Raw genomic sequence first — 19,975 nt, 5'->3', positions numbered from 1 at the left:
CTAAATCTACTATGATCGTATAAATGTAAATTTGGATAAGTACAAATGAATGCCTCGAGATATTGATTAGTTCTTATCAACTCAGGGTGACTCGATTTCTAAATCGTGTACTTATAATTTTAAAAATGTACAGATACTTTATAAAACAACTATGATTCAAAATATAAAATGGATTTATGGGATTAAATATGTTATTGTTTCCTATTGTTTCTCGGGTCAGATTATGGGCTCAAAAATTATGGCCAAAACACTTTTTTCCAAACGCACGATAAGGTATTACTACCTATAGGTGGATTAATCAGGTTTTTTTAGGCAATTATACTATTCTGAATGCAAATTTTAAATTTAATAATCGCTTTCATCTCAATTTCTTTATTGACCACCTCTATATGTTCAATAGTTCTTTTTTTAATTTTTCAAAGGACTTTTTCATATTAAACACTATGTATGGTTACAACTGTCCATATCTATCTTCATTGATCATGGGGCATTATTGGTAGGATTTTATCGAAAAATAATAATTTCCATTTCCAAAGAGAAAAATCCAGTTGGGAATGCCTCGTCATGAGTTTCAAATGCTTGTAAGTGTAACATAAAGTTTAGAACAATATGAATTATAATTTCATGAAACGTCCCGGTCCTGCAGCAGCCTCCAAATCGATAATTTCTTCTCAATACAATTCAGATTCAAGCCCAATCATGTGTTCTGCTGTATATGCCTACTGTTCACGATACACCCTCAATGATTCCCAAACGGAAAGTGTTCTGCTCTCATGGGACCTTGAAGGTTCGATTGCCTTGACAGCCCGCGGTGGCACAATATGAATGACTGCATTTGCAATATTTCAACAACACTGCCGGCAGTGATGAAGTGCTTCGAAGGTTTGAGCATTTTCAATTAGATTGGTGGATTCGGTGAATGTTTCAAATGAATGAATTTTTGAAATTAAATTACACATAATTTGACATTAAGCTTTTGGGTAAAAGCAATAAACACAGCCCACAAACAAACAAAGAATCAACTGATGCTTGGTGTGACATCTTAATAAAGATTTAAAAAAAATGTAGATGGATAAATGGGAGGGAATGTCAATGCAATAATTGATATTTGGCAATTCAGAGACATTTTCGAAACTTTTCTCAAAAATTCTAAAAGCAATTTCAGTGGCAAAGCAATTTCAGGGTTGGACTTTTGCGATATCCTGTGAACACTATGTTAATAAGAAGGCCTAATTCAGAAAATGTATCAATCAAGTAAGTGGGAATAGGTGGAACAGGGCCATAAAGTGACGAAGATTGGCGTAACTTAAAGGAGGGGTTATGGACGTAACCCCGTTCCATCCTAAAGAATTTGGATAGTTAATTGATAAAATAGTAAATTTAAGGTGCACAATCTCAATAATATATAATATATCCTAACATTTTATTTTTATGACTGTAAACTATTGCTTGCAGAGTAACTAACATTATAAAGTTCGGCTTACTACTTGAAAATTTTAGGACTAAACATATGGCTTAAGGTATGATTTTGTACGGAGATGATATCTTTTATTGGTATATAAGCCTGTTTCGACTACACTTAATATGTGTACATCTTATTAGGATATCTCCTGATTAAACTTCAAACGTGTGTTCATATTAAAAATATTATCCAGATAGCATGATTATGCAATGACATTTAAATTCGTTTAATAAAAGCGTTTTGGCCCCCTTCCCCTTAGATAGCGCCCAAAGCTGGAAGAAAAACTAAAAACTTTCAAACATTTACTGATCTTTCTTAAGCGCCGACTTAGGTTCGCTGAAATTTACAGGCTATAGAAAAATAAGGACAAGTTGTCGCCGTCGCGGCGATGAAATCGCTTAGGTCTGGGGGAGCCTTTACGAATCACCAACTGTCGCTTCATATACTCAGGTTCGTTCTTGTTTAATCAATTGGGGTTTATTGTACATTTTTATTTATTTCTGACGTGAAATAAGTGGATTTATCAACTATTTAGATAGGTCGTATTTTTAACTAATTAGTTCAATGACTTACATATGAAGAAACTCTAATTCTTCGCTCTGTTTTTCAGTAAATATGAACGGATGGAGACGCATGGTCACCCATCATCAGGGTTTTCAAAATTTACATTCATAATGATGGACAATAAACGAGAAGCATAATGGCTCCCCCAAATACATGCGACATGACTGTTGTGGTTGCTAAGCACCTGTCGTTGCGGCTCTACCGCTGGGTCGCTGCATGCAATATTCCAGAATCACCGTCCACGATGCAGGTCTTTTACTATACTGCCGCTAATCGCAAGTCGAGCACATCTGTATATGGAGGCCCATATATTGATGTGCTCGACTTGCGGTTAACGGCAGTATAGCCCTATGTATCTCTAGGGGTGATCAGGAATCACGAGTGAATTTGTGAGACATCAGAACGCAAAAAATTACCCAGCAATATCATCTGAGCACAGGAATATTATCTTTGCTTGTGCAAAGATGTTGTCCCTAATCAAAGAGCACTCTGAAATGCTATTATCATTTGAGAACTTGAAGGTGATCCTGATAGCTAGCTAGGTGCTCCAATCTTCCAATCTACTAGGTGCTCCAATCCTCCAAGTTTATGGAAGAGAAGAAGGGGAATTCATTTTCAGTGCAAAACGAAAACAAACTCGCTGGCTCTCCCATACTGAAATCCAAGATGGTTGAATCGTGAATTTGGCAGATTAGAACACCTAGTGATGTATTCATCTTGGTTCGAGGCTTGTTTACGTTGCGAAGGTGTTGCTACAACAAACGCTGTGAAAACATGTTTCTCCATGACGAACATTGCACTTTGTTTACTGAGCGGATAGATAACTGAGATAAATATCCCATCATTTCGCCAGTAGTTTTGCTCTGGAGATCAAGTGATAGGATGGTTCAAGATGAATACACTAATAGGTGTTCCAATCTGCCACATTTATGGAAGAGAAGAAGGCGGAGATGGAACAATCGTTTTCAGTGCAAAACGTAAACAAAACCATATTCATCTTGGGATGGTTTGTAATGCCTGTCCAGCACATGAATTCATGATGACATTGTTGGGAATGTTGAAATATGTTCGAATGAAATTCATCCTGAGAGTGGATAAACTATCCTGACGTCTATTTTTTGACGTCAGGATAGTTTATCCACTGTGAGCAAATGATTTCCAATTGTTTCACCTCTATGCCAAGTTACGATTCTCTCAACTAAAGCTCTTGAAAAATTATGGATAAGCACGTGGTTTCCAAGACCGCTGATTTCTGGCTTTGTTGTATAATCACCTTAACGTTTAGGTACAATGCAATGCAAATAAAAAATACCGCCGTCGGGGGTGACAATGGGTCAAATGGGGGTGAGAATGGGTCACTGTTTCAATTACATAGAATGCTTGTAGAATAGATTTTATGTATCTGAGAGCAAGAAAACTAAATTATAAGAGACCTTTTTGAACGATTTGGTTATCCGACCTCCATAGTGTCGGTGAGGGCGCTGACCCATTCTCACCCCCTAGACCCATTGTCACCCCCGATGACGGTATGTGTTTCAGTGAATGTTTCCTCTGTCAAAGATTCCTTTTTTACTAAATTTGTAATATCTCACATAAAAAACACCTTTAGCAAAGGGATAAACGGTACAGTTCTATAAAATCAAACTACAGCTCTCATAAATCAAAATCCGAATACTAGACCTATAAGAATTTACATACCTGAAACGTCCAGAATACTGCAAATCGTATTACATTCCTCCGATTGTCCTCGAACTGTTTATCACGACCGATTTTCACAATCCTGTAGAGCAGATATCCCGAAAGTCTCGCACCCCATAAACAAACAAACACCGTCACCATCAGCTGTCTACTATCGTAAGGCTGGAAAATAGAGAAAGAGAAGCCGGAAAGAAATTTTTACTTAAGGTATAGAACTGCATATATGTATAACCACGAATGGTCGGAAGACAAATATTGTTTACGACAAGATAAAGGAGCTGAACAGATGAGCAGAGATAAACCAGCAGCATGGATTTACACTTTATAAATCCAGACATCATAGGCTATCCATATCGTCCATCAGTAGATTTTTTTTACAAATATTTCTCAGCTCAACAAAGAGAAATCTATTACGTTTTTTTGTAATTGGTGTACGAATGCGCCAAAAGGCAAGCTTTTCCCGGAACCAGTTTTTGTACAGGAGCTCTATGCTTTCTGACGTTGAGTTATATTGCATGATGCAGACTAACTGGATATTTAAATTCACAATCTAAAGACTTTAATAGAAATTATAGGTATAAGGAAGGATGTTATCGATCATTTAGTGGTTTGTCAAAAACTCATTACAAAAACTGAATTTCAAAACGTGTTGTATGGCTAACTACTAGTGCGAAGGTTTTTCTACAACTCTACCTAATGGTTCGGTGTTTGAATTCCACGAGAGTAACGGAGTTATAGCTACAGTTTCAGTAACTTAGACTAGATGATAACAAAAATCCAATCATTTAGTTTATGTTGCTGCAACTAGTGCTATAACTCCGTCATTAGTTGAATTCTTACACTCGCACTAGAAGTCCACCATAGAATACATTTTGAAATCCAGCTTCTGGAATGAGCTATTTACAAACTAATAAATGATCGAACGGAAATTACTAAATGATTGATAACATTCTTGGGTATAAATGACGTTTTCATATCAAGATACTCAATATTATGTAATAAAGCTCGTTGTCTGACCACCTTAATGTCCGAATGTACCTTAATGTACTAATCGATCCAGCTCCTTGAATTGAGATAATATGTGTGAGTATTTATTAATGAGTGGAATTCAAAAAATGTGGCACACTTTTTAAACATATTCATTTAGTTTGAATGTTCATTTCTCATTAATAAAAATTCATGATTGTAACACGGAAATACTCTGTTATACATATTCATCTATCTATATAAAAATGAAATGGTCTGTGTTCGTATCCGCTTAACTCGAAAACGGCTGGATGGATTACCTTCATTCCTTCAGCAGATATGTACGTTACCCGAGCAGAGGAAAATAGCTAAATAATATCAAATCTTGATAAGATAGCAAAATGAGATATGGACATGATTGATATAAGAGATAAAAGATCAGGCGACAATATCATAATTTTGCACTAAAATATCATGAGGAAATCATGTTATGTTATTTGTAAGAAGTGATCAATATCAAGTGCTATTGGCTTGTTCTTATCCATTGCACATTTTGATATTTAAATGATATTTCGGTGCAAATTTTTGATATTGTTGCTTTTTCTTTTATCTCTTATATCAATCAAGTCCATATCATGTTTTGTTATGCTGTTCATGGCTTCTGCCCGGGTACCGTTTCCGACGGGTTTATATTATATTCTCTTATGAGAAAATCACGAGTATGGTGGAGTAAATTGTGAAAACCTAAAACTAATATTACGTATGGAAATTTCGCATCGGTAGTTCCCAACGCGCATTCCCGCCTACTATGCAAGACAACGTCTGCCGGGTCAACTAGTTAGTTTATATAAACACAAACCTATGTCTCTTCTATTTTGTATATACTATTATAACATTTACTTATGGCAACGCTTCCCGAGTAGACGAAAATAGCTCAATAATATCAAATGTTGATAAGATAGCAAAATGAGATATGGACCTGATTGATATAAGAGATAAAAGATCAGACGACAATATCAATATTTTGCACTAAAATATCATGAGGAGATCAAGTTATGCTATTTGTAATAAGTAACCAATATCATGTGTCATTAGTTTGTTTCTTATCCATAGCATAGTTTGATATTTAAATGATATTTCGGTGCAAATTTTTGATATTGTTGCCTGTTCTTTTATCTCTTATATCAGTCAAGTCCGTATCATATTTTGTTATTCTGTTCATGGCTTCTGATCGGGTTACGTTAAATGACCGGCAGAATCCATTCCAATCCATTTCACTTTTGGCTATTACTCCATGATCGATCAAAACATTAATTTGTAATTTTTATTGCACAACGAAACATCACATAGGCTAGATGTACCAGTTGTGGCTATAGCATCAGTTGTCGCACTAGTGCTTTATATGCCAAATGGCCAATCAAATCAACGCAAACCAAGTTCATGTCGTAAAGCATATTTATATGATACGATAACACCTTTGATTTCCTCCAAAACAAGCAAAGCATAATTGTAAAAATTGATTTTGCTTAATTTTTGACGTCCTTTGCACCAGTTGTCGCACTAGTGGTCCCTATTTGGCCACTTCCATAAGAAAACAATGTGATTTACCAAATAAGGAACTAAAATTAAGAATAGTGCCACAACTGGTGCATGCGTTCCTATTATGGATTAATTTTGAGGATAATAACAAATTTTATTGTGGTTTTCACAGCTGTTCTAAGGAACATGAAGTAAAACCTTTAGCTTGAATATAAAGTCCACTCACATGCCTTTTACTTATTTATATATTTTTTTAAATAGTGGTTCTTATGTATGGTGACAATTGGTACACCCACCCTAGATGATGCAGGAATTAGTTTCTTATGTACACTGTGCAATGGATAATTTAAACGGTCATTAACGATGGCGGTCACATCGTCAAAAAATGTTAATTATCAGTTAATTTAGTTTAGTTAAGCAGTGCTCTTATAATGTTAGTTGATTTTTTTTATATCATTATAGCTTTATTCATACTATATTTTCCATATTCCATTTGTTGCTAAGTAGCACACGTAATAAAACATTCCCACGAAACTTCGTTCGGGATCATATCATATAAATAAAATCCTAATGTGAAGGTGCAGTGCTATTGACAGCAATCTAAAAGTTTTTCCTCGAGGAAAGTTTCCTTTCATGTATTTCACTTGAATCCTCGCATGTAATCCAATATAACGTAAGCAGGGATGGACGATAATTAGACAGTTTATGTTGCAGTAAGAAAATGTGTTGCGGCAGTTCCCGCATACAAGAAATGTATCGAATTTATGTTGGCTATGTACCTATATACAAAATTCATGAACATTAGAAGCACGAATGAAATTTTTATCCAATTAATTATGTATTCACCGACCAGCAGCTTGCAACACGCTCACAGAATGGGATGATACTGTTGATGTGGAACCGACTATCCATATTAGGTTTGCTCCTCTGTGTCGTATTTATCTCTTCTTTTTTTCCGAATCCTCAAATGAAAGTTAGGCGATACTGGTTATGTTGGTACTGACAGCGATGTTTCCCAGACCACATCAGAAGCGGCCGGCATGTGGTTAAACCAAAAAGAACAAACAGGTGGTAGGATACACTGTCACTGTCACTATTTAAGATAATGAATACAGTTGAATATTCATAAGTCCCAAATTAAATAGCGACAATTTTAAAAATATGAGGCAAAAGAAAAAAAAATCAATCTTTCAACTGGTGAAGGTTTACTACATAGGGCAAAACCTTTTATCGCGGTGTGTCCGCACCGCGGTAGTGAAATAAAGTCATTTCTGTGTATAATAGCTCTTCAGATTAAACGCTAAGCCGCTTTTAGTTAAAAAATACTTTCATGAAAAATGAATAAAAATCCTCCTTTAAGGTTTCCCCAAACACACCCGACGCGATTCTATCACTTGGCGACTACGATTCTGTCGCCCAGTGGCCCAGCTTAGTATGGGAAGAAAAAAAAAGTTGCCGAATTCCTCGGGGCACCCTCAGGACTGTGTCGTTTGGTGAGGAAATCAATTTCTCAAAATTTCAGCTCATTTGCTTGTTGTATAAGCTGGCGCATTTGATTTGAAGTTTGTATGGGGATTTCTGTATATAGGAAAATACACTTCCGACACTCATTCGATCTGGAAATCGGTTCTGATTGCTCGATTGAGCTCAGAATTGCAAAAGGGCGATGATTAAATGAACTTTTATTTGACTTTCAGATAATTTATTAGGAACTGTTTTGTGTACTTTTGTATTTATTGGTCGAATCGAGTCAGCTAAAAAGTATATAAAAGTTCATTTAATCATCGTGCAATGTTCTGTGACCACTGAGATCGCTTGAGGAGTCCTTCGTCGGCGAATACCAGACAGGTTTTCGTGAGGGCCGATCAACGACGGATCAGATGTTTAGCCTGCGGATGATCCTTGATAAATTCCGGGTGTACAACTTGCAGATTTACCATCTGTTCATTGATTTCAAAGCAGCGTACGATTCAGTGAAAAGAAATGAGCTATGGCAGATAATGTCCGAACATGGTTTTCCGGCGAAACTTACTAGACTGATACTTGCAACGCTGGATGGCTCGAAATCAAGTATCCAGATTGCAGACGAAGTGTCAATCTCGTTTGTGACCTTAGACGGATTGAAGCAGGGTGATGCACTTTCGAATTTATTGTTCAACATTGCAATCGAGGGCGCTATTAGGAGATCTGGCATACAGAGGAACGGCTCTATCATCACACGGTCGTATATGTTCCTTTGCTCTATACAACTCTAATTCTAACAGTGGTTCTTTATGGACATGAAGCATGGACATTAAAAGAGACGGACCGGAGAGCTTTCGGGGTTTTCAAGCAAAAAGCTCTGCGTACAATATTATATTTATTTGCCGTCAATCAAATGTAGACCAATTACACTTTGTACAATAAATACTTATTATCTAGTCTATGTGTACTTCAGTCATTACCTAACTTGTCTAGAGAAGAACACTTTTTTAGATTAGTTTTACTCATCGTTACATCAATTGTTTCACAATGTGCATTATAACATGTCATCATTCTATTTATTGGGCCATTTCTGCCATAGTTTGTTCTTTGATTATTGATATAAAATAGACTTCTATTTCTAAGTGGACGGATAGGGGCGTAAAATTAATATTTGCCAAAATTTCACTACTATCCACTCTTTGTGCGATAATATCGTTCATGAAAGCTATCATTGAGAATTCCCTGCGTTTTTGAGTTCTTCTAGGTTAATTAATAAACACCGTGATTCATAAGGAGGCAATGTTAGAGACGTCCACCCTAGTTTTCGGAGCGCAAAAAGTAAAAATTGTTTCTGAACTGATTCTATGCGGTTTACATGTGTTTCATGATACGGAGCCCAAACTACACTGCAGTATTCTAAATGAGGCCTAACATGTGCAACGTACAAAGTTTTGATTGTGTAAGGATCATTGAAATTATAACTGAATCTTTTGATAAAACTAAGCATGTTGCTTGCTTTATAGATAATATTATTATAGTGATCTATAAACGATAATTTGGAGTCCAGAATGATACCTAAATCTCTAATTAGTTTGCATCTTTCAACTGTTTTCTGACCAATGTATATTTGTTCTTGTGCCGTATTGATCTTTCTCTCGGAGGGAAACCAGAAAATGTTGTGTGGTGCAGATGCATGAATCATGAGCTGTATCAAATATACAAAGAAGAAAATATTGTGAATCGTATAAAATACGGCAGACTCCAGTGGGTGGTCACTTAGTGTGAATGACAAAAAAACACCTACTACTGATAAGTATAGGTTTTCCTCTTTCACTTAGGTGAAATTTTAAAATGTTCTATCAGGGGTCATTTTTCCATACATTTGGGGGATAAAACGGCAATCATTTGAGATTTCTATGGAGTTTGCATAAAAAATGTGAAAAATAAAAATTGTTGTAGATCCCCAGAAAGAACATTTTAGTTTACCCTTCATCTTCTTCTTCTTATTGGCATTACATCCCCACACTAGGACAGAGCCGCCTCGCAGCTTTCTAAGCCAGGTTATCATTTTTGCATTCGTATATTGGATACTTAATGCCCAGGGAAGTCGAGACAATTTCCAATCCAAAAATTGTCTAGACCGGCACCGGGAATCGAACCCAGCCACCCTTAGCATGGTATTTCTTTGTAGCCGCGCATCTTACCGCACGGCTAAGGAGGGTCCCTAGTTTACCCACTATATGAAAAAGGAAAGAAAATACTTTCGCGTGGTGAGTGAGTACAGTATTTCAAGATTCTCTTCAAAATTAATCCTTAAATTTAAGTTGTATTAATCCAGCTTATGTCTAAATTGCATGATGTATTACCAAGGTGTTGAAGTTGAAAAAAAATGTATTGTCAAGCTCCTAATGTGTAATGTGTAATTCTGATCTCAAGTTTCATTTCGGTATTTAGATTAAATGATTGATCTTTATTGAGCTTACATTGAAAGATTTTTTATTGTTCTAAACAAGGCAATTTTTTTAGGCACCTGCAGTATCATAGTTAAAAATAATAAACAATATTTAAAAGTGACCGTTAAGGTCACTTTTCCCATTTAGCAAAACACCATGGCTTGTACTTCAGCCATTATGGATACCAAAAATAAATGGGAGTGCTACCGGAATGTGGAAAAGAGAATGATTGATTAAATCTCTATTACTAGAATGTTTCACCAACATAAAATATAGCTATGTAGAAATCACTGATCGATCGGTTCTCGTTGGCTCGAAGCAACATGTTTTTATAGAGATAAAATTACCTATTTGATTTTGTATTAACCTCTTCCTTAAAGACGACTTTTTTTGGAATCCAATGTTGCACCACGTCACGTTTTCAAAGGAACCACTTTCAATACTGAAGCAATGAGCAGCAGTAATCTTTTTTTTAATTGCTACGACGCATCAAAGCTAAAATTAAAAAAAAAAATACGGTTGTTCATCGCTTTTTTGTTAAGATTGGTACCCGCGAGGCCAAATTTATTTGGATTCTGGACAGTTTCACCTTAAGTATCTAGTAGATAACTTTTTACTTTTCAACGCAATTCATGCAAATTCTTATTTGGATGGTAACCATGTCCTTCGATGGGGTTTGATCCAACGAAACCAGTACGCTAGACAGGTGCTTTCCCTACTACAACTTTCGTCGCTTTTTCACATTGCCTTAGGGTAAAAAGACCTAGTATGAAGGTGTTAAGCATCGCATCAAAACAAAATTAATTGCGATTTTTTTTAATAAACTGTTTATCTTTTTCACATTGAAGTAGTCGAATAGAGTGATCTTTAACTCTAGTTTCGCAAATACTACGTCAATTGTGATAAACTATATGTTATTTTGTTTTTATCACAAACAAAAAACAAACAACCACAATAATAGGAAGCAGTTGCCTATCGTTACGATGTTTTCAGAAGTTCAGTCATATTGTAGCGGTTAATGAGGCTGGATTAATAACAAAGAGACCGCAGTGCAAATTTGGAACAGCGCGCTTGCTGTCAAATCGGTTGTTCAAATCGAGTACAAAGTTTTTAAAAGTAGGAATATTGCGCCATTCGTATAATGCAGGCACTTTAGTTAAGGTTTTGCCTGTATTTCTAATGGAGAGCGATACAACAATAGGACCTTTAAACTACCGCAATAATAGGCTCGAAAGAAAAAGTAGATTTTTTACTATTTGAAATTGATTTTTTCCAAACAAAAGGTGTTTAGTGGGGTTTAGCAGATCCACATTGTCTTCGATGCTATCCAAAATGGACAATTCTAACACTACCGCAACATTAGGACATACCACAAAAAAAAACGTTTTTTCATATACACCACTGTGTAAGTGATAAATTTGTTATTTAAGATCGTACCAAACTAATAGAAACTTGATTTCAAGGCTAGCTACCAGAGCTGTATAACATTTATTTGGAACATATCACATTTTTGGCTCGATGTCTCCCGTACTAACGCTACCCTCAATTTGAATGCTATCAACCATATTTAACATTATTTTGTAAGAACCAAAGGCCCTGCTTTCAAACAAATTGGTCTGGTAAGCCTACAGTCATTGCATACAGCTATCTTTGCTACCAACCTGATTGGGCTGCACCTTTGAATTTTTCCTTTTTTACTGTATTAGATCATTTTATAAGATGCATTCCATTTAGAAAGCTGTTCTTTTATCTAAATTTCAAATAATATTCTATAATGCCCATACAACTACTTTCCTCAGTGTTGTCTGATAGGATAAAATTCAGCACTATTTCTAATGACACTACATCATAACGAGCTGATAGTTGAGCATGCTTGGCCTTTGCACCCTCTCCATATAACAATCACAATAAAAACGGAAGCGATGCACCTAATAAGGACGCTCATACGTGTAACCTTATTGGCATATTCCATCGTTTGACGCCAATTATTTTATATTTTTAGTGAAACGTGATCATATTACGATGCATGGAAGTGAAAAACAAGCGAAAAAAATAAAGTAGATGGATACATCCTGCACCTAAAGCTATGTCCATTTAGAATCCGGAATCATTTATTGTATTGCAGCGGCACGGAAAGTGACCGCTGCAAGAATTCTTTTACAGCGGTTTGTCTACCTAGGCGCCCACTTGCTGTGGTATAAATTTCACGATGTTTCGTGCAGCGAGTCAAAAATTATACCAGATGGAAGCCGAAAGGAGAGAAAAAAATCTGCACACCCACGTTGATAATCCTGCTCATCGACGATGGAACCTACGTCAAAATGGATTTCGGACAGTCAAAAATTCTACATGGCAATGGCACGAGGAGTAGTACTACGTTCCTGCGAAGTTTAAGTTTGCTTTTTGGACAAACTTGCAAAAAAAAAACAGATGATTTTGGCAAGGGATATGCAGCTGTGGAGCAAAGACCTAAGTGTTTGTGACGAATAAGACGATGGACTCGAAGCTGGATCTGCTATTCAATATAGCTCTGGAAGGTGCAATTAGAAGATCTGGTGTGCGAAGAAACGGAACCATCATCAAATCCCAAAACTCATGAACGATTCAAATCAATTATGAATCGAAACGCACCCAACTCAGCACCAAAAAAAATCATGGCTGAGTTGTATCATCCATTTGAATCATCGTAGGTTTTATTTAGTTCTCTTTCGTAAATTAACAGTAAATTAACGTTCAACACATAGAACGATGGATACTCTTGCGTGAGTAAACAAGCAATTGCCCCTACATTGATTTGGAACGACATGATTTTTGGGAAATGAGTGAAATGATCCGTTTTAGCATGAAAAGCTCAGACGTGATGCATTCCTTTAAACTCGCAAACGGGTTAGTACGCGCGGGAGCGCTCAATAATTGAGATTTTAATTGATTTTACCAACACTGGTAAGTAGGACATTCTGCGGTTTGCGATCCCAGCTACAGTCTCGCAGTTTACACGCACTGACAAATTTAGCTCTGTACACATCTATGTAGGGGAATAGTGGGTAAAACCGCCACCACTTCAAATCTCTAATGTCAGGTGATTATTTGACAGAACGCTGACACACTTTGAATAATCTTTAGATTTCTTGAATTTCTAGCCATTTTGTAACTGGCGGAGATGTGTAGCAGTCGAAATAAACTAAAACTAGCATTGATCATCATTGACGAGACGAGTTATCTAAAATGTTGGTATCGGTGTATTAGCTTTTTCGACAATAATTTGTTAATTTTCAGCATGTAATCTATCTCTGATCTTCAATTGAACATCATTTTCTATATATTGTGGAAAAATAGTTAACTTTTCTTATTATAAACATCCACATGTAGTTCAACATTATTATGTTATCAATTGGGGTAAGTTCGACACCTGCCTTCGAATCGCAAAATTCCTCTGTTTTACTGGACTCATCAGTCGCATAATGTAATTCAAGTATTGGATAAACAAGATAACAATAAGAGCCGGAGAATATAACTAAGTCAGAGATTGATTATGCTATGTATAATAATCATTGGGCGTGACAGGTCTAGGAAGTAATATTAAGTCATCAAGGATAATCTGCAAGAATAATCTGACAAAAATGCTAAAAACCGTATTTTTTAGGTTTTTTGCTCAATCCCTTTTGTAGTGTTGTACTTTCTTTATCCATTTTTACCCCTTTAAACATGGAGCTTTTTACCTACGAAACTGGTTATTTTCATTTCTTGTCATTTCATGTGCATTTAAGTTTAAATCGCTGTTATAAACAACTTTTTTTAAAATAATACAAATTGAAATGTAGATCAATATTTACATTGGTTAGTAAATTTGTTATCAACATTTATATACTTTATATATGTTCCATCCAAACAGTTGAAAAAGCTAAAGAAATATGATATGCGATGATGGGTTTAAATATATACAATTTTGTTCAATCATCATTAATTAGCGACCCTTAAACATGAATTTTAAGCATAAATATCTAAAAGACTGTTATTAAACATTTTCAATTATGTCGTAACATTTGAAATTGTTTCGATGTTCGATTCCATCCCGACTTGGTGTTTCGGTTTTCACCCTCATATGATGTCGAACTTATCCGCACCCCAGCCAGTTCAGCCTGAAAATGGACTGTTTACGTTTTCATCAAAAATCAAATTATATCGAGAAATAATGTCGTGATACCTCATGGACTGATGCTTAAAGGGCCAAATTATGCTTGTATAAAATTTCTAGACCGGAAAATCGCTTCATTGATTGGGGAGCTGTAAAGTAGTTTCAGGTGACTTTCCCCCTATAGATTAATGGCTTCCATAGGTAAAAGAAGCCCTAACTGCGTGTGCGTGATGCCCAAGCGTATCAAAGTTTTAGTTATGAATCTGAAACACCATGACTAATGTGATCTGAGCCACCTCAAAAGTGTATATTCACAGTTACATCAGAGCCTTCACGTACGGATGGACCCCTGCTAAATTTGTTACGGGAACTCCTTCATATTATGTTTGTTTTATAAATATCACGTAACAATATATATTGTAGGAAGATATAATATCAGGTTTGAAAAACTGGAATTTTCCACATTTTGATGAAATATCTAATGATTCTGAAAAAAAGTTTCAACGACACTAATCAACGATGTACCACGCGTCTCCACACTCTATCCACACAACATTTAACAAAAACGAGTAGGACAATGCAGAAGGCTCATATGAAGTAAGCATTCGGGGTATGATTATAGAAAATTAATTGTATGACTATCAAAAAATAGGAAATTGTTGCTACGATACACCGACGAGCATGAAATATAATGTATGCAAAATTAAAATTTGATTAGCATATCAATCGATGAGCGCAATAATTAAATTTCATCCACTCATGCCCGTTTTACCGTTGTTATATGAGCGTCAGTCGCCCATATTTCCGCCGGTCGACTATAATGCTCCACAGCTGGACGTCGTCGATATCTATGTGGGTGAAGGAATATCGTCCAAAGTGCATCCCATAAGCTTCTTTGACGTTTTACTAATCAACATAAGCTCCATAACATAAGATAAATTATTCGACTCAGGAAGTCTTACCTTTTTGCGAATTTCCAACGCATTCCAATTTTGAGGGTAATGCAAAATGGCACCAAGCGTGAAATAAACCACCATTCTTGCTTGAGAAATAAATGAAGTCAGTCGTGTGTTAAAATGTATGAATAATAACTTACGATTAAATTAAGCTAGTAGCCAATTATTGAGTTTCGATAATTAAGCAGTATCTCACAATCTTTCAACTTCACATTTTCTTTTCTCGCGGGTACGTTTGAGACAGTTCTTCCCAACACATCGGCATCGATGCGGTGAAGCGGTCGTTTTTTTGGATATGTGGCACCATACGATTTTTGCCATTTCTACAAACGGAAGATTGATTATCCAGCTGCCATCTAATAACTCAATTCGATTTGTTTGGATGCACTCATGGACTAATGGTGTTTAATGTTCCACGGATGGTATTCCGAATCGTGATTCTTGGCGTCCGGTGTTCCGGGCCGGGTGTCAACTTTAATTGTGTTTTTTGGATAGTACTCACACATCAATTGGTATTCCCTCTTTGATTACTTTTATTATTCTTGTTTTTTTTCTTGTCCTTTTGGTTTATGTCCTTTACAAGTTGTGATATAAAAATAGATTGAATCTCTTGATTCATATAATATCATAACAGATAGAATATAAGTAGAACATGGCCTGCTGAATAGAGTCCAATGACATTAAATACTCATAGTTGCAAGAGTAGTGGAAATATCGTTGTTATAAGAGTGATACATTTAACCTCACCAATAAATCACCCATCCTCGGATTAGGAAACATCTTTTATTATGAGATTTGAGTAATGTGATCGGCAAAGGAGCTTGCTTCTATTAAAATATGATATAAATCTCACGACCTTCCTTCTGCCTTGTCGTAAGATTTATACCATCACAAATTTTGCCCTCCGCTCGCTTTCAAATCGACTTCTATAAAAAACATTCTTCATGTCTGCCTCTAATTCTATCACGAACATGTACGTTAGGGTGGCTGAAATTAGTATGGAAAAAAACTTTTTTCAATTTTTTTATGTGCCTCCCTCTTATTCGATTCTATTTGATGCCTTGATGCTCTGGACAAAATTTTAGCCAAATCGGTTAACATTTGGGCAGTGCTAAACTCGTTTTAAGTTTATATGCAAAAATGTATGCAAAAACATCCAAAAACAGTGATTTTTAGTTAGATGGCACAATTTACGATGAAGAACTATGATACTTCAGACCTTGAAGAATTTAATACAAAATGTTATGCGGAAAACCGCGAAAAGATTAGTGTTACGCTCCACATTTCAGCACCAAGATTAGTTTCCCGGCCTTGGTGCGTCTGACGCTTCGCATGTCTTCGCACGGCTGCCCGCATCGATTTCAGGACTTCAGCATGTTTAGCCTTGCCCTCCTTGTTGTAACTGCCGAATCCTACTGGAGTAGTCGCCTTAAGAGATCCCATGGTCATTGGCGTAAATAAGGCCATAGGGGGCCAAAATAGTCAATTTTAATTCGCCATATAAATAACTCCTCACCCAGATTTAAAATTTTACTGCAATTCTTCTGTACGTATTAATCTATTTGATTTTTAGACCATCAATTTGACAAAGTATTAAAGTATGACATTATTATTTGGTCTAATATGTATACCTTTTTCGACTTTATAGTTGATTTCGAAGAACATTTATCTGAACAGATATAAATAAAGTTGTGGAATAAGAAGGGATATAACCCTCTTAGAATCCATTTGAATTCTTGCTACGTGTAATCACAAAAATTTAAAACTCTGAAAAAAAGGAATTTATTTTAAATCTCAATTTCCCGAGAAACATTAAAATTGATTTTTATTGTAGAGAAAGGTGGTCGGTTGTCGGCACCCTTTTGTTTTTGGTGATGATATTTGCATACCAATGGAAGCAAATAGGCATAAGCTAATAACTTGTGGAGAGATTTTTTTATTTCATCTATTGAAAAAAAAATTATTAACAATTTTGTTGATTTTATGTCATTTCGAAAAAGGTGGTCGGTTGTTGGCACCCTAAAAAACACTCAAAACAAAAAACTATGAAGTGGGGGCGTTATGGCTGGTAACATCAAGATTTATTGTGTCAATAGCAATGAAATTTATTACTTTTAAGTACATTATATCAGATTGCATCAAAATTTCAAAAATTGTTAGTTTTGCTAACAACCTGGTTTATAGCCTGAAATTAGGCAATAAACTAATGATTTCCCTTGATAATCACCAGGATGCCGACTATTTCGGTTGTGCCGACTATTTCGGTTGTCGGCATCCTGGTGATTATCAAGGGAAATCATCAGTTTTTTGCCTAATTTGGCCTTCTCCTTAACCTTCATTCATTCATTTATTTAGTTAACATCTAAACAGATAACACTGAATCAACAATTTGACGCCACAATGCACGGTTGGAGGCCGCATCTCTCCATCCTCGGATACGCCCCACGCTCGCCAAGTCATTTTGCACCTGGTCTGCCCATCTCGCTCGCTGCGCTCCACGCCGTCTCGTACCTGCCGGATCGGAAGCGAACACCGTCTTTGCAGGGTTGCTGTCCGGCATTCTTGCAACATGTCCTGCCCATCGTACCCTTCCGGCTTTAGCTACCTTCTGGATACTGGGTTCGCCGTAGAGTTGGGCGAGCTCATGGTTCATTCTTCGCCGCCACACACCGTCTTCTTGCACACCGCCAAAGATGGTCCTAAGCACCCGTCTCTCGAATACTCCGAGTGCTTGCAGGTCCTCCTCGAGCATTGTCCATGTTTCATGTCCGTAGAGGACAACCGGTCTTATAAGCGTCTTGTACATGACACATTTGGTGCGGTGGCGAATCTTTTTCGACCGCAGTTTCTTCTGGAGCCCGTAGTAGGCCCGACTTCCACAGATGATGCGCCTTTTTATTTCACGACTAACGTTGTTGTCAGCCGTTAGCAAGTATCCGAGGTAGACGAATTCCTCGACCACCTCGAAGGTATCCCCGTCTATCGTAACACTGCTTCCCAGGCGGGCCCTGTCGCGCTCGGTTCCGCCCACAAGCATGTACTTTGTCTTTGACGCATCCACCACCAGTCCAACTTTTGTTGCTTCACGTTTCAGGCGGGTGTACAATTCTGCCACCTTTGCAAATGTTCGGCCGACAATGTCCATGTCATCCGCGAAGCAAATAAATTGACTGGATCTGTTGAAAATCGTACCCCGGCTGTTACACCCGGCTCACCGCATGACACCTTCTAGCGCAATGTTGAACAACAGGCACGAAAGTCCATCACCTTGTCTTAGTCCCCGGCGCGATTCGAACGAACTGAAGTGTTCGTCCGAAATCTTCACACAGTTTTGCACACCATCCACCGTTGCTTTGATCAGTCTAGTAAGCTTCCCAGGGAAGCTGTTCTCGTTCATAATTTTCCATAGCACTACGCGGTCTATACTGTCGTATGCCGCCTTGAAATCAACGAACAGATGGTGCATTGGGACCTGGTGTTCACGGAATTTTTGAAGGATTTGCCGTACAGTAAAGATCTGGTCCGTTGTCGAGCGGCCGTCAACGAAGCCGGCTTGATAACTTCCCACGAACTCGTTCACTAATGGTGACAGACGACGGAAGATGACCGGGGATATCACTTTGTAGGCGGCATTAAGGATGGTGATCGCTCGAAAGTTCTCACACTACAGTTTGTCGCCTTTCTTGTAGATGGGGCATATAAACCCTTCCTTCCACTCCTCCGGTAGCTGTTCGGTTTCCCAGATTCTGACTATCAGTTTGTGCAGGCAAGTGGCCAGCTTTTCCGGGCCCATCTTGATGAGCTGAGCTCCGATACCATCCTTACCAGCTGCTTTATTGGTCTTTAGCTGTTGAATGGCATCCTTAACTTCGCTTGAGGTGGGGACTGATTGGCTTCCATCGTCCGCTGAACTGACGTAGTCATCTCCTCCGCTGCCTTGACTTTAACTGCCTGTACTCTCAACGCCATTTAGATGTTCCTCGTAGTGCTGCTCCCGCATTTCGGTCACCACACGTTCATCTGTCAATATGCTCCCATCATTATCCCGGCATATTTACTTCACATACTTCACTGATGGTTCTCGCATCAACGGATCCACTGGCTTCGGTGTTTTCAATGTAAATTCAACCACCTTCCGAAAACTTCAAGAAACGTGTTCGGTTTATGTTGCTGAGCTGGCAGCAATTAATTTCGCTTTGGGGATAATTTCCGATCAGCCCGTAGACCATTATTTCATCTTCTCGGATAGTCTTAGTTCTATCGAGGCACTCCGGTCGATGAAACCTGTTAAGCACGCATCTTACTTTCTTACAACTGTAAGAGAGCAGATGCGTGATTTGGTCGAAAGATCATTCAAGATTACCTTTGTATGGGTCCCATCCCATTGCCTAATCTATGGCAATGAGAAGGCGGACTCGCTGGCAAAGGTGGGCGCACAGGAAGGTGAAGTTTATGATAGACAAATCTCGAACAACGAGGTTTTTCCATTAGTCCGTCAGAGTACTCTTCAAAATTGGCAAATGATTTGGTCACACAATGAACTTGGACGGTGGCTGTTTTCCATAGTTCCCAAAGTTTCTGCGCGAGCGTGGTTCAGAGGTGAGGACTTAAGCCGAGGCTTCATTCGCACTATGTCGAGACATATGTCCAATCACTATTCACTAAACGCACACCTCTATAGAATAAACCTGGTCGATAGCAACCTATGTAGGTGTGGAGCCGGTTACGATGACATCGA

At 37.5% G+C, this 19,975-nt stretch overlaps 1 protein-coding gene across 2 annotated transcripts in view; it reads right to left on the bottom strand.

Annotated features, from left to right (window-relative positions):
• Positions 1-19,975, bottom strand: part of LOC134211582 (uncharacterized) — a 76,917-nt gene that overhangs the window by 14,792 nt on the left and 42,150 nt on the right. For both annotated transcript variants that reach the window (XM_062688589.1, XM_062688590.1), the window contains exon 3: positions 3,725-3,886. In XM_062688589.1, the coding sequence (XP_062544573.1) occupies positions 3,725-3,886 (162 nt within the window). The remainder of the gene's footprint in view (positions 1-3,724; positions 3,887-19,975) is intronic.

Source organism: Armigeres subalbatus, chromosome 2 (genome assembly GCF_024139115.2).
Source record: "Armigeres subalbatus isolate Guangzhou_Male chromosome 2, GZ_Asu_2, whole genome shotgun sequence".
Lineage (NCBI taxonomy): Eukaryota > Metazoa > Arthropoda > Insecta > Diptera > Culicidae > Armigeres > Armigeres subalbatus.
The sequence above is the reverse complement of the archived record's forward strand: the minus strand, read 5'-3'. Positions and strand labels throughout refer to the sequence as shown.